General features: G+C 41.8%; 1 protein-coding gene across 1 annotated transcript in view; it reads right to left on the bottom strand.

The window, feature by feature from the left end:
• LOC126335546 (leukocyte elastase inhibitor-like) overlaps positions 1–15597 on the bottom strand; it is a 214996-nt gene that overhangs the window by 110274 nt on the left and 89125 nt on the right. Inside the window, exon 2 of the mRNA XM_049998934.1 lies at positions 13383–13797. Coding sequence (XP_049854891.1) covers positions 13383–13784 — 402 coding nt within the window. The 5' untranslated portion in view covers positions 13785–13797. The remainder of the gene's footprint in view (positions 1–13382; positions 13798–15597) is intronic.

Raw genomic sequence — 15597 nt, 5'->3', positions numbered from 1 at the left:
CCTGTTTCTGGGTGGTGGGGAGGGGGGGGGATAATTGGCGTCTACCTCAAAACATTTGACAGTTCAAGTTTTTTCAGTTTTCTGTGACGTTCTCCCACGACGTAAAAAACCTGTGACAGTTCGTACCGCACTTCTTGGTTTGTGTTCAAAATCCACTGTTAGTTTTATTTGGAATGGATCCTAACCATATGAAGAGTATTCTGAGGTAGACACAAGTGATTTTCAAGCTGTTTCATCTGTGGACTCACTGTATATTAGCAATATCCTGCCAATGAAATCCACCAACTGCTTTACCTATGAATGAGTCATTCCATTTCTTTAATAGTGTGCTTGTGGGTATTCAGAAGAGTTATTGTTTCCATTTTATGCAAATGAATCTGGTGACGGACCCAGTAATCTTCTTGAGATGTTGCGAGTTGTGCTGTAAGAGAGCAAAGTACTCGTGGGCCAGATCCAAGTGACTAGCACTCAAGAGGACCCTCCCTCTCCACCCATTTTATTTCCCCTTCCCACCTCCCCTCCCCCTCTCAATCCTTCCCCTTAACCCTCGCCCTGTTCCTAATCTACACCCAGCAGATACTCAATGCTGAATCTTTAATAAGAGTTGTCGCAAGAGACTAACAAGAGTCTTAACTCTCATTGTCTAGTACACCCTACATTACATGGACTTCCAAAGATCCACAAGACCTGATATTAACAACGTTTGTGCTCTAAGTGGTGCGTAGTAAAACACCTTGTTGCTTTGTTGAAACCACTAGCAGGTTAGTGTGCCCATCACACTAAAAATTTGACCAATTTCTTACATGGATTAGAGGGATAGCATTTGAGTGACAGCAACATTTTAGACAATTTTGATGTGGTTTCTCTCTTCACTTGCTTTCATCTGCCTGACTCATTAGGCTTAATTTAGATTACGTTTGGTATTGAATTAACGAACCTACTTCAACATATATTGACTTCTACTCCGTTTTTATACAGTGACCAGTTGTGTGAACACACAGATGGAGCAGCGATGTGGTGCCCTTTCTCAGCTATTATTGCCAATCTGTTCATGGAAGATTTCGAGGAACAATCATTGCAGCATTGAAAATTTCGTACTTTTTAAGATATATAGACGACACTTTCGGAAGAATTTAAAATGCTTTTTAGAACATCTGAATTTAATCCATCCAAGTATCACCTCACGATGGTGGTTGAAAAGTATGTCTGCCTTCGCTTCTTTGATATGTTGGTCTGGAAGGAGATTGATGGTACCCTGGGGGATCCTGTTGTACGTAGAATCTTCAGGCTGATAGCACTCACTATCCAAGTTACGTTAAGGTATATATTGTACCTCGCTTCATAGGGCCTACGTCATCTCGGACACTCTAAGTTTGTCAGCTGAGCTAACCCACCGTGAAGTCACCTATCGCCAGTTTCGTTGTAGTGAAAGACAGTTCAGGCACGCATTGCGCTATCGATCAATCATGAATCAGATAAGTGATGAAAATAACATAGCTACATCTACATCTATTGCCTTTTCGCCTTACGCAGACAGCATTTCTATCTTTTAGGTTCTGCAAATTATAATGCATAAGCCGGGTGTCTACCGTATCCACTGAAGTTATAGCATGGTATACATTGATCAGACCATCAGGAATGTTTAGGACTGGTGTACTGAGTGTAAGCGTCACACATGCGTACAATAACCAAGTGATCCAAAAGCTCTTCTAAGTTCTGATTCTACTACTGGATCCTCTGTCTCTCCTAAATCTATTCCTGCCTCTTTTCATATCACATCAAACGAATCTTCCCCTCATAGACAACTTCAATGACTCTTTCCACCTATCCGCTCCCTCTCCAGAATTTATGTAAGAGGGAAATTTCCGTTGCACTCTTAATGTACCACTCTTGCTGTTAATTTCACCCAAGCTGCTTTGACTTTTCTACAAGCTGAGTCAGTCCTTCCGACAGTAATTTCTTTATCGATATCTTCATATTTTTCATGGAGTCATTTCGTCTTAATTTCCCTCCACTTCCTACGTATTTCATTCCTAAGCGACTTGTATTTCTGTACTCCTGTTTTTTCCTGAACATTTTTGACTTCCTTCATTCATCGATAAACTTATAAATTTCTTCTGTTACCCATGGTTTCTTCGCAGTTACCTTCTTTGTACCTGAGTTTCTATTTCCAACTTTTCCCCTATTCGGGGATGTCCATTCCTCTTCAACTGTACTGCCTGCTGAGCTATTCCTTTTTGCAGTATCCATAGCCTCAGAGAACTTCAAACTTATCTCGTCATCCCTTAGTACTTTCGTGTCTCTCTACATCGCGTATTGATTTTTCCTGACTAGTCTTCTTAACATTCAGCCTGCTCTCCGTCACTACTACATTGTGAACTCAGCCTATATCTGCTCCTGGTCATGGCTGTCCCCTCCCGGAGATCCGAATGGGGGACTATATAGAAATCTTTCATCAATGGAGAGATCATAATGACGCTTTTTCAATTACAGTCTATATGTTCTGTGGATACCCATTACGTGTCTTCAATGCAGTGGTTTTCATGCCTTCTGCGTTGTTATGCCGTTGATCACTGCTGATTCTTTCTCCTTTACCGACAGTTTTCCACCCCATGGGCAAGAGAGTGCCCTGAACCTCTGTCCACTTTTCCGCCCTCTTTGACAAGGCCCTTGGCAGAATGAGGCTAACTTCTTATGCCGGAAGTCTTCTGCCGCCAATGCTGATTTTTATTCAAAATTTAAACGGTATCAGCTTCCGAACTCAGGACAGTGCAAGGAATGGTTTTTGAACAATGACGCACCCCCCCCCCCCTCCCTTCCCCGCTCCCCGCTTTTCTTAAGTCTCATTTGTTCTTTCTCCGTTGCATTTGTTTGAGGCGGATGTCTCATGAAACACGTTTAAGTTCATCGTTGACCTATTCACAAACTTTTTTTTTTTTGTTATACCTGGCAGACAACCTTCTGACCGAACACGCTGAGCTACAATGCCGGCATCCCCTTGACTACAGGCGTCAATCAGCCTATGGTAAATAATCACAGAGAGATTCTGGCATGCACTTCCAGCTACTTGGACAGTGTTACTAAGAAACCAATCGAGATTTTTGCTTAAATTCTGCTTGCATTCCTGCTCTCTCTTTCTCTGTCTCTCTCTCTCTCTCTCTGTCTCCCTCTCTCTCTCTCTCTCTCTCTCTGGTCAAACAACACGAGGATATAGTTAATATTGCTTGCTCACTCAATGGAAATTAGTATTCGTTACCGATAACTTGGCCATATTTTGTTGCGTCTTGGCGTTACTGTTTGAAGTGCGTGTTTGTTGTTTTTCTGCATATCATCTGCATTCATTGGCATTGAATTTCCTTGCTTACATGTTGCAATCGTGCCTCGAAAGTGACGGGGGTGTGCTCTTGTCGGAATATAGGCAGTTATCGAATACTTCACGTGACTGAATGCCTGTAAGTTGTTTGAAAGATAACTATTGCTCCAAGTGGTTAATTATAATCGCTTTGTGCCGATTAAATGAGATGAGGCCTATATTATCTTGATTATTTAGCCGCAGTAAACTTTGCCGACGTTTCATTTCCTATCCAGCTGAAGCAAGCGGAAGTATTTGAGAGAAGCTACGAAAATATATGTCTTATGTGTATGTCTTAATGTGTATGTTATATAGTATTCTGAGTAGGAGTGGATGCTGTAAGAGGGAATAAAAGTCTCGAAACCTCATAACCACAGAAACACGCAAACGTGCTAATGCTGCCGGTGGGCCGCGGTGTTCTCGCGGTTCTAGGCGCGCAGTCCGGAACCGTGTGACCGCTACGGTCGCAGGTTCGAATCCTGCCTCGGGCATGGATGTATGTGATGTCCTTAGGTTATTTAGGTTTAAGTAGTTCTAAGTTCTAGGAGACTGATGACCACAGATGTTAAGTCCCATAGTGCTCAGAGCCATTTGAACCATTTTTTGCTACCGGTGGAAACACGACAGCATTCCTGCTACTTAAAAAAATCTTAAGAGGCTAGCATGTAACGACATTATTACTTCTCGTCATTATATTGTAGGGTCTGAGCACTGTTTGTGCTATTCTCGTTCTAAAGCAAAGTTGGCTGCCCATTTAGTTGACTCTTCGCAGTCCAAACCAGTCCAAGCCTCGTCTCCACTGCAGACAAACAGTACGTAAAATTCGGCAAGTACAGCAAGCAATGAAAGATATCGTTTATCATACATGCAGATATGTGACACTAGGTGTCAGTGGCGAAATTCATGTCATAAACCATTGTGACATTGCTCTCTATGTTCACTACAGTCATGATAAACAATTTTCAGAGTTTCAGCTGCACTGAGGTTCTGATTGTTACTTGTTTCAAAACAAGCAAGTGTTTATGGCCTTGATGACAATGAAGCTACAGCAGAAATTAACCACAAGTGCAAGGAATGCTTCCAGCAAACTGATTTTAAACATAGAGATCTTTGCGTTTTGCTGGAAGATTTCGAGGAGCTACAAATGCTAGTTGGAGTTTAAATTGCAGACCTGTATTTTACAGGTTTACAGGTTAATCTGACGAATTACGAAGCTCACTTTATAATTATCAGTTTCAACAAGTGGAAAAAACTAAGATTAATCAAAAATTGAAAATAAAGCCGGGGCATGTTTCTATTATAGTGACAAACGTGGAAACGTATAAACATTTATTGAAACTTTTACAATGGGACACGAAATCTCTGATTATAGACTCATTCTGGCATTCTCTCTAGAAAAATATGTCTGTTACTTAAGACCTGACAAGTTGAAAATAACAGAAAAGTATTTTCCTTTCAGTGAGCAGGTTAACTTGATGTATAAGAAATACGTTTCTAGAATGAAATTTTCACTCTACAGTGGAGTGTGCGCTGATATGAAAGTTTCTGGCAGATTAAAACTGTGTGCCGGACGGAGACTCGAACTCGGGACCTTTGCCTTTCGCGGGCAAGATCTCTACCATTGAGCTACCCAAGCACGATTCACGCCCCGTCCTCACATCTCTTGCCCGCGAAAGACAAAGGTCCTGAGTTCGAGTCTCGGTTCGGCACACAGTTTTAATCTGCCAGAAAATGTCAAGAAATACGTGTTTCCATACTATGTGTGTAACTGAAGAATTCATTTTGTTGGATGGAGAATTGCCGGCAACTGAAGCATTCAAAAACTTGGTGATCGGTGAAACAATAATCAAAGAATCTTAATAGCATGGAGCGTGCAAGTTATGACATTTATTTGAATGCAAGACATTAGGAGATTCTTCTTCTTCAGGAGCGCTACAGCCCGTGGTGGGACTTAGCTTCTTCAACAATGTTCCCCCACACTTCTCGGTTATTTGCTGCTCTTTTCCACCCCTGGACGCCCATACTGGCAATATCCAAGGTCTCCCTTTTCGCCTAACTGAATGGATCACACCTTTCATTATTTTCTTTGGAATTCTATTCTCTGCCATTCTCTCCAAGTGTCCTGACCATCGTATTCGCTGTGATTTCACAAATTTTACTATGTCTCTGCCTAGTATTAACTCTTGCAACTCGGCATTGTAGCGTATTCTCCAGCCTTCTTCCTCCCTTATTGGCCCATAGATTTTGCGTAGTATTTTCCGCTCAATGGTTCTTAGTGCATTTTTATCGTATTCTATGAACGTCCATAGCTCTGACCAGTATGTGATAAATGGGCGGACTAGGGAACTATATATAAGCAGTTTAGCTTTTCTTGTAACGAGGCTATTTTTCAAAAGCTGCTTATTTGCAAAGTAAGCTCTGTTTCCTGCTTGTATTATTTCCGTTATAGCCTTTCCAATACTGTTATGATTAGTTATTAGGGCTCCCAAATAGTTAAAAGAGGACACTCCTTTGAAGCATTTCTTTTTTAGGGGTTCTTCTGGCCTCAGATTGTGACATTACCATATATTTTGTTTTGTTTTCATTTACTATGAGGCCAATTTTAAGGCTTCTGTTTCCATTGCCCGGTATGTTTCTAGTAGTGTATTGGTATTTCTTCCTACTGTAGCAATGACATCAGCGTATGCACATATTTGGCTAGTTTTCATAAATATGGTGCCTCTTTTGTTTATTTTATTTACTACACTATGCAGGGCTATATTAAATAGGACAGTGGAGAGACTTTCACCTTGCTTCACACCTTTATTAAAGTTAAAGCTTTCACTTGTTCTGCTAAGGACCTTTACTTTTGCTCTTGTCTCTGTCATTGTCATTCTGATTAGTCCTATTAGTTTAGCACACATACCAACTTCTTCCAGTGCTCTGTATAGTTCTTGCCGATTCATGCTGTCAACGGCTTCTTTGAAGTCGATGAATAGGAGATGCAGATCTATACCATATTCATAGAACTTTTCCATCATTTGTCTCATCACAAATATTTGATCAGTTGTTCCTCTGTCTGGCCGAAAGCCACACTGATATTCCTCTAGTATGCCTTCTGAACACTACAGGGAATCAGCGATCATAAAGCGGTTACTGCATCGATGATTTCAGCCGTAAATAGAAATATTAAAAAAGGTAGGAATATTTTTCTGTTTAGCAAAAGTGACAAAAAGCAGATTACAGAGTACCTGACGGCTCAACACAAAAGTTTTGTCTCAAGTGCAGATATTGTTGAGGATCAGTGGACAAAGTTCAAAACCATGGTACAATATGCGTTAGATGAGTATGTGCCAAGCAAGATCGTAAGAGATGGAAAACAGCCACCGTGGTACAACAACCGAGTTAGAAAACTGCTGCGGAAGCAAAGGGAACTTCACAGCAAACATAAACATAGCCAAAGCCTTGCAGACAAACAAAAATTACGCGAAGCGAAATGTAGTGTGAGGAGGGCTATGCGAGTGGCTTTCAATGAATTCGAAAGTAAAGTTCTATGTACTGACTTGGCAGAAAATCCTAAGAAATTTTGGTCCTATGTCAAAGCGGTAGGTGGATCAAAACAAAATGTCCAGACACTCTGTGACCAAAATGGTACTGAAACAGAGGATGACAGACTAAAGGCCGAAAAACTAAATGTCTTTTTCCAAAGCTGTTTCACAGAGGAAGACTGCACTGTGCTTCCTTCTCTAGATTGTCGCACAGTTGACAAAATGGTAGATATCGAAGTAGACGACAGAGGGATAGAGAAACAATTAAAATCGCTCAAAAGAGGAAAGGCCGCTGGTCCTGATGGGATACCAGTTCGATTTTACACAGAGTACGCGAAGGAACTTGCCCCCCTTCTTGCAGCGGTGTACCGTAGGTCTCTAGAAGAGCGAAGCGTTCCAAAGGATTGGAAAAGGGCACAGGTCATCCCCGTTCTCAAGAAGGGACGTCGAACAGATGTGCAGAACTATAGACCTATATCTCTAACGTCGATCAGTTGTAGAATTTTGGAACACGTATTATGTTCGAGTATAATGTCTTTTCTGGAGACTAGAAATCTACTCTGTAGGAATCAGCATGGGTTTCGAAAAAGACGATCGTGTGAAACCCAGCTCGCGCTATTCGTCCACGAGACTCAGAGGGCCTTAGACACGGGTTCACAGGTCGATGCCGTGTTTCTTGAGTTCCGCAAGGCGTTTGACACAGTTCCCCACAGTCGTTTAATGAACAAAGTAAGAGCATACGGACTATCAGATCAGTTGTGTGATTGGATTGAGGAGTTCCTAGATAACAGAACGCAGCATGTTATTCTCAATGGAGAGAAGTCTTCCGAAGTAAGAGTGATTTCAGGTGTGCCGCAGGGGAGTGTCATAGGACCGTTGCTATTCACAATATACATAAATGACCTGGTGGATGACATCGGAAGTTCACTGAGGCTTTTTGCAGATGGTGCTGTGGTGTATCGAGAGGTTGCAACAGTGGAAAATTGTACTGAAATGCAGGAGGATCTGCAGCGAATTGACGCATGGTGCAGGGAATGGCAATTGAATCTCAATGTAGCGAAGTGTAATGTGATGCGAATACATAGAAAGAAAGGTCCCTTATCAATTAGCTACAAAATAGCAGGTCAGCAACTGGAAGCAGTTAATTCCATAAATTATCTGGGAGTACGCATTAGGAGTGATTTAAAATGGAATGATCATATAAAGTTGATCGTCGGTAAAGCAGATGCCAGACTGAGATTCATTGGAAGAATCCTAAGGAAATGCAATCCGACAACAAAGGAAGTAGGTTACAGTACGCTTGTTCGCCCAATGCTTGAATACTGCTCAGCAGTGTGGGATCCGCACCAGGTAGGGTTGATAGAAGAGATGAGAAGATCCAACGGAGAGCAGCGCGCTTCGTTACAGGATCATTTAGTAATTGCGAAAGCGTTATGGAGATGATAGATAAACTCCAGTGGAAGACTCTGCAGGAGAGACGCTCAGTAGCTCGGTACGGGCTTTTGTTAAAGTTTCGAGAACATACCTTCACCGAAGAGTCAAGCAGTATATTGCTCCCTCCTACGTATATCTCGCGAAGAGACCATGAGGATAAAATCAGAGAGATTAGGGCCCACACAGAAGCATACCGACAATCCTTCTTTCCACGTACAATACGAGACTGGAATAGAAGGGAGAACCGATAGAGGTACTCAGGGTACCCTCCGCCACACACCGTCAGGTGGCTTGCGGAGTATGGATGTAGATGTAGATGTACTGTATCCTTTCGTTTACCGAGCGAGATGGCGCAGTGGTTAGCACACTGGACTCACATTCGGGAGGACGACGGTTCAGTCCCGTCTCCGGCCATCCTGATTTAGGTTTTCCGTGATTTCCCTAAATCGCTTCAGGCAAATGCCGGGATGGTTCCTTTGAAAGGGCACGGCCGATTTCCTTCCCAATCCTTCCCTAATCCGAGCTTGCGCTCCGTCTCTAATGACCTCGTTGTCGACGGGACGTTATACACTAACCACCACCACCTTTCGTTTAGTATACTTATGAACAGCTTATAAGCTGTGCTTAGGAGTATTATACCTTTATAGCATATGCTGTTGTGTCCCTTTTCTTATAAATGGGGATTATTATTCCAATTTTCCAATTATCTGGTATAGTTTCTGTTTCCCATATATCCGATATTAATGAGTGGAGTTCCTTTATCACAGCCTCACCACCAGTTCTTATTAATTCAACAATTATGATGTCTTTCCCAGGGTCTCATTTGTTTTTTCACTTGTGCACAGCCTGGGAGACCTCTTGTAGTGTTGTCTTTCTTGGCTCATTGGTTTCATTGTCTACTTTCGGCTCCACTCTTTCCTCCTGTGTGGCTGTCTCTTCATCTTCTAGGCTGGTGCTTAGTGTATCTTTGAAATACTCTGCCAATCTTCCCACTACCTGTTCTTCCTCCCTTATCATTTTCCCATCTTTACTGGGACAGGCCATTGTTTTTGGGTGGAATCTATTCTTCATTTTGCCTGTGGAATGATAGAACTTTCTTATTTCACTCTGTTCCTTTAATTCTTCCAGTTCTTGAAATTTCTTCTTATTCCACTCTCTTTTCTTTCTCTTTCACAGTCTGTTAGCTCTTCTCCTTAAATCTCTGTATTGTTCCACATTATTTCTGGTTTCTCTCTGTGGCACTTTTGTTCTTGCCGTGCTCTTTTTCTCTATTGCTGACCTGCAATCTTCATCAAACCATTCCTGCGTTCTTCTATTCCTTCTTATGCCTATTATTTCGTCTGTAGCATCCTTAATAGCCTTTTCAACCCTGTTCCACCTTTCATCTACTCCTACTGCGGTCTCTTCATTGCTCACGTTTCTGCTTAGTGTTACTTTCTGCTTAGTGCTTTTGACACTGTACCACACAAGCACCTTGCAGTGAAATTACGTCGTTAGAGAATATCGTCTTAGTTATGTGACTGGATTCGTGATTTCCTGTCAGAGATGTCACAGTTTGTGATTATTGACGGAAAGTCATCGAGTAAAAGAGAAGTGATTTCTAGTGTGCCCCAAGGTACTGTTATAGGCCCTTTGCTGTTCCTTATCTATGTAAACGATTTGGGAGACAATTTTAGCAGCTGTCTTAGTTTGTTTTCAGATGATGCTCTTGTTTATCAACTAATAAAGTCATCGGAAGATACAAATAAACTGTTTAGGAAAGATATCTGTATGGCGCGAAAATTGCAATTGAGCCTAAATAACAAAAAGCGTGAGGACATCTACATGATTGCTAAAAGGAATCCGTTAAACATCGGTCACATGATAGTCAGTCAAATCTAAAATCTGTAAATTCAACTAAATACCTAGGAATTACAATTATGAACAACTTAAATTAGAAGGAACACACAGGAAGTGTTGTGGGGAAGGCAAACCAAAGACTGCGTTTTATTGTTAGGACTCTTAGAAATTGTAACAGATCTACTAAGGAGACTCCCTACTCTACGATTGTCCGCCCTCTTTTAGAATACTGTTGCGCTGTGAGGAATCCTTACCAAACAGGATTGACGGAGTACATCGAAAATGTTGAAAGACGAGTAGCGCATTTTGTACTATCGCGAAATAGGAGAGAGTGTCACTGAAATGATACAGGATTTGGGATGGACATCATTAAAACAAAGCCAGTATCTTCTCACAAAATTCCAAACACCAACTTTCTCCTCCGAATGCGAAAATATTTTGTTGACACCGACCTACATAGGGAGAATTTACCACCATGATAAAATAAGGGGATAAGGGAAATACGAGCTCGTACGGAAAGATATAGGTTTTCGTCATTTTCACGTGCTCTACGTGATTGGAATAACAGAGAATTGTGAAGGTGGTTTTGTAACGCCGGAAATGCATATCCTCCTATTTATATCTATTGTACTATAAATTTTTTCCTTATTTTGTTACCTGAAGATATGACATTCTGTGTCTTTATATATCGTAATTGTTTTACTATTTGTGTACATTTACAAATAGTAAAAGATTTACTATATATATATATATATATATATATATATATATATATATATATATATTGCAGCAGTATTCTAAAAGAGGGCGAACAAGCGTAGAGTAGGGAGTTTCCTTAGTAGATCTATTACATTTCCTAAGGGTCCTACCAATAAAACGCAGTCTTTGGTTTGCCTTCCCCACAACATTTCCTGTGTGTTCTTTCTAATTTAAGTTGTTCATAATTGTAATTCCTAGGTATTTAGTTGAATTTACAGCCTTTACATTTGACTGACTATCATGTAACCGAAGTTTAACGGATTCCTTTTAGCAATCATGTGGATGACCTCACACTCTTTGTTATTTAGGGTCAATTACCAATCTTCCCACCATAGAGATGTCTTTCCTAAACAGTTGTGCAATTTGTTTGTATCTTCCGATAACTTTATTAGTTATAAACAAGAGCATCAGCTGCAAACAGCCTAAGCTAAAATTGTCTCCCAAATCGTTTAAGTAGATAAGGAACAGCAAAGGGCTTATAACACTACCTTGGGCCCCACTAGAAATCACTGCTCTTTTACTCGATGACTTTCCGTCAGTTACTACGAACTGTGACATCTGTGACAGGAAATCACGAATCCAGTCACATAACTGAGACGATTTTCTTTAAGGACATAATTTCACTACAAGGTGCTTGTGTGGTACAGTGTCAAAAGCCTTACGGAATTACAGAAATACGGCATCAATCTGAAATTCGTTGTTAATAGCATTGAGCACTTCATGTGAATAAAGAGCTAGTTGCGTTTCACAGGAACAGTGTTTTCTAAACCCATGTTGACTGTGTGTCAATAGACCGTTTCCTTTGACACAATTCATAATGTTCGAGCACAATATATGTTCTTAAACCCTGCTGCATATATATATATATATATATATATATATATATATATATATATATATATATATATATATATTTACGTCGATGTATAATTGGTTTGTTTTGTAAATGTTATTTGTATTTTTCCCCTGGGTCTTGTCTAGGGAAAACTATGCTATCGAACGAATACTTCGATAGGTCGTGTGGAGAATCAAAGTATTTAGGATCTTTGATAGTGTTAACTCTGCCGCGTGGAGCGCAGGCAGAGGAGAGTCTGGCTGGAGTAGGGCGGTGGAGCAAGTGTGTTGTGTGACGCGCCCGCGAGTTGCCGCGCTTTTGGGGTTTGGCAGCACGTAATTGCGCTCGACTTGCTATGATAGTTTCTGACACGGTGTCGCGGACGGAAAACATCAGCTGGCACACATCAAGAGCCCGTTTCGCCTGGCGACTGTGTCGAGAAGAAGGCGCGCCAACATCCAGCTTCTGCAACAGCGACGGCCGACAATGAGTGATTGTCGCCACCTCCTCGATCGATGACTTCAAACCTTCAATCAACGAACAAGGAAGGCTGAAAGCATGTAAAGTTTTAGAACTGTATGGCAGACCTCAGATTTTCAAACTATTCAATTAGCGTCACTAAAATACAGCAACTTAGCATGAACATTTGTTGCTCATTGTCCCAATTGCATTACCAAGCAGGCTCCCTTCCTTTTCCGAAATGAACTCGAGTGTTGTTGAAATTCAGACACCAGCATTAAAGTAATATCATTCGATTTCACTGCTTTAGTTTCAAAGTTCGGTTAAGGTATTCATAGCTGGCTACAATATTTAGATTACACACGCATAAATTAAGGGTGCGAGTTATGTTACCATATTTTAGCTTACTTGTGACTGTGGCCCAGCTTGGTACGTAGTAAATTTTACTATTGTTAATTGTTCAAAATCATTTAATTCAAGTTCAAAGTTTAATCTCTTATTTCTAAATTGCGTAGATTCAAAGTTGCTTTTGAGATGATTGTTGAGGCAGCCCAAGGCTAACCTTATTTTATTTAATTTCGTAGTGCTTCAGAAACTAAGTTCAGCATTAATATGAGCCACTAAATTGTCTTTCAATTTTCCGGTTTTATTATTTGTTTTGCTAAATTAAGTCAGAGTGTAGCGAAATTTATTATTTCTGACAAACATTCAGTTTTCACACAACACGTGTCAACCTTCAGTTGCCTCGCTTTTAGTGCTAATTATATGCGCAATAACCTTTCATTTTCATTTATTATAGTAGTTGTCCATAGGACTGGCGACTGTACTTCTCCCCAAATCTCAAATATCTAATTAACGCCAGTTAATTGTTAATGTAACGACCGCACATTTACTTTATTAATTTTACCCTTTTATCAAAATTAATTACCACCAATTTCATTTGCATTTTTCCTTTCATTTAGATGTAACCCTTCCTTTTTACCGACAGATTAACTTCGGTGACGAATGCTTTTCCCAAATTTCCCTTAGGTACACGAGGTTTAATTTTTCACTGTCATTATGGTCGATAAGTGAGGGGAAGGTTACAGTTCGATGAACCCTCTGCAAAGGTACTTAAATGTGGTTTGGACCATGTGGACGAGTGGTGGCTGATTTGGGAGCCTCGTCGCTTCCGTACCGTGGAGTTGCTGATGGCGCGCAGCGTGTCCCCCAGCTGCCCCCAGTAGGCCCGGCTGCTGTCGCCCTGCTGCCCCAGCAGGAGGCCGATCTCCCGCGCGGTGTCGCCGCGGGCGCCCATCTGCAGGGCTGCCAACACTGCGGCGACGCTGAGCGGCGACAGCAGCGCGTTGCCGCCGGCCGCCGCGGGCAGGTGCTGACGCAGCGCCACCGCCAGGTCTGCGAGGCCTGCGCCGGCGCCCTGCGCGCGCTCCTGCAGCGCCGACCACGCCGGGAAGTGCACGCTGCCCGCGCCGGAGGGCGACGACAGCGCCGCCGCCGCCGCCGCGGTGCCCGCCAACACCGCCGCCACCAACACTACCATTTCGGCCGACGAGGACACCGCTCTTACACTGCTGGCCATTGAAACTGCAACACTGCACAGCCGGCACGCAAAAAACGTCAAATTATGTGAAGTGCACAACATGCTAGGATATGCAAGTGCAACTGCACAAAACATCTGGAAGTAACGCCCCCGACATGATGTAGGACAGACTAGACACGTTATGCCAATCGACACTCGGGCGGGGAGTGTGCGCCGCATATGGCCGGCGCTCGGCCCTTGTCGGCTTTGTTCGGTCTTTCTCGCAAGTGCCTGATACAGGACGAAATTTCGCTTAGCTCTGCGCTGTGGCACTTTTCGATCGGCACAGTTCTCTTCAGTTCGTCAAAATCGTGGTGGCAATACTGTTATCTCTCGCTAATTATTCATGAGGCGTAGCGCCTACGCAACGCTCCTGTCACTTGTTAGGACGATATCGCTATAGGCATGGGTCATCGACAGATGTCACCAGCTGACATGGACCTGAGTTACAGAGCTGCTCGTAGTTGTACTAGTAGGCGGCAGACGTCAGCAGTTGACGGACAGTGCTTGCAGTCGTAGTCAAAACAATGTTGTAAAGTCATGTTTGGTTAATATTTAAGGTATTTTCATAATTATAATTGTTTTATATGTGTAGTAATTAGCAGTGTGAGTGTCGCATGAGTGAAGAAGAACAGAAGTAAATGAATATTGTTTTGTTTATTCACAAAGAACCAGTTAAACTATACAGGGGATTCACTATAATTAAATGTGCAGCCAGTTTATGGTACTAATGAATCGTGAATAGAACACAAATTAATCGGTAATGTCAGAAGGAGTAATTTTATATTTGATACTTTTCTGAATTTATTTATTTAGCAATTGCCATAGAAAGAAATGTTTTACTCTGATTGGTCATTGAAGTAAAGCGCGGGTTAGCGCGGGATAATACTGCAACCTGATTTGCTGTTTGTGATATCAGCCACTCAGAGAAATGCAGTCTCGCGCCAATCTATGGTGGGAACAAAGCCTTTGGTGTGATCTAAGTAAGTCAGGGCTGAGGGTTTGAACTAGTAACATCTCATTGAAAGCAGCTCCGACGAAAGTACTGAAACATCGGAGAAGTATGCTAATTACGAGTTCGCGAAGTAGTACAAAGTGTATTTAAGTGAACGATATAGTGGAAGTCGCGTCAAATTTCAGACGGAATCTCAGAATTATTGCTTTTGACTGTTAATTAAAACCGCGTGGTGTGTTGTGCGATCTAAGACAGAAACAGGTATTATGTGTAGAGCAGAGTGCACAACATTTGAGCTAGCATTTTCATAACTAAACGATCTAGTGAACTCTGTTAACTTCGGTAACGGGTGTACATACCATAAACCGGCTACGTGTGTGATTGTGGTGTGCGTGGGAACTTTACACTGTGTAGACACTTAGTACGGACTTGGCAGTATTAACTGTGATCTTTATCGTAAAAATACACCTGAAAATTTACATTGCCAAGTTAAAACTTTTATTTCAGTACTAGCCACATCCCGTTTACCGGATAATTCTATGTATGGTGCGACCTGCAGTAGACAGTAGTGGTGTAGTATTGTCTACTACAGCTGTTAGCTAGACAAATGAACATTGCTGGACATTGCCAGGGCGGTAAAAAGTAACGTGCCGCGCCGCAGTAAGAATAATCTACATCTACATCTGCATCTACATGGATACTCAGCAAATCAAATTTAAGTGCTTGGCAAAGGGTTCATCGAACCACCTTCAAATTCTCTATTATCCCAATCTCGTATAGCGCGTGGAAAGAATGAACATTTATATCTTTCCGTGCTAGCTCTGATTTCCCTTATTTTATCGTGGTGATCGTTTCTCC

This window comes from Schistocerca gregaria, chromosome 2 (assembly GCF_023897955.1).
Source record: "Schistocerca gregaria isolate iqSchGreg1 chromosome 2, iqSchGreg1.2, whole genome shotgun sequence".
NCBI lineage: Eukaryota > Metazoa > Arthropoda > Insecta > Orthoptera > Acrididae > Schistocerca > Schistocerca gregaria.
This window is presented reverse-complemented; position numbering and strand designations above follow the sequence as displayed.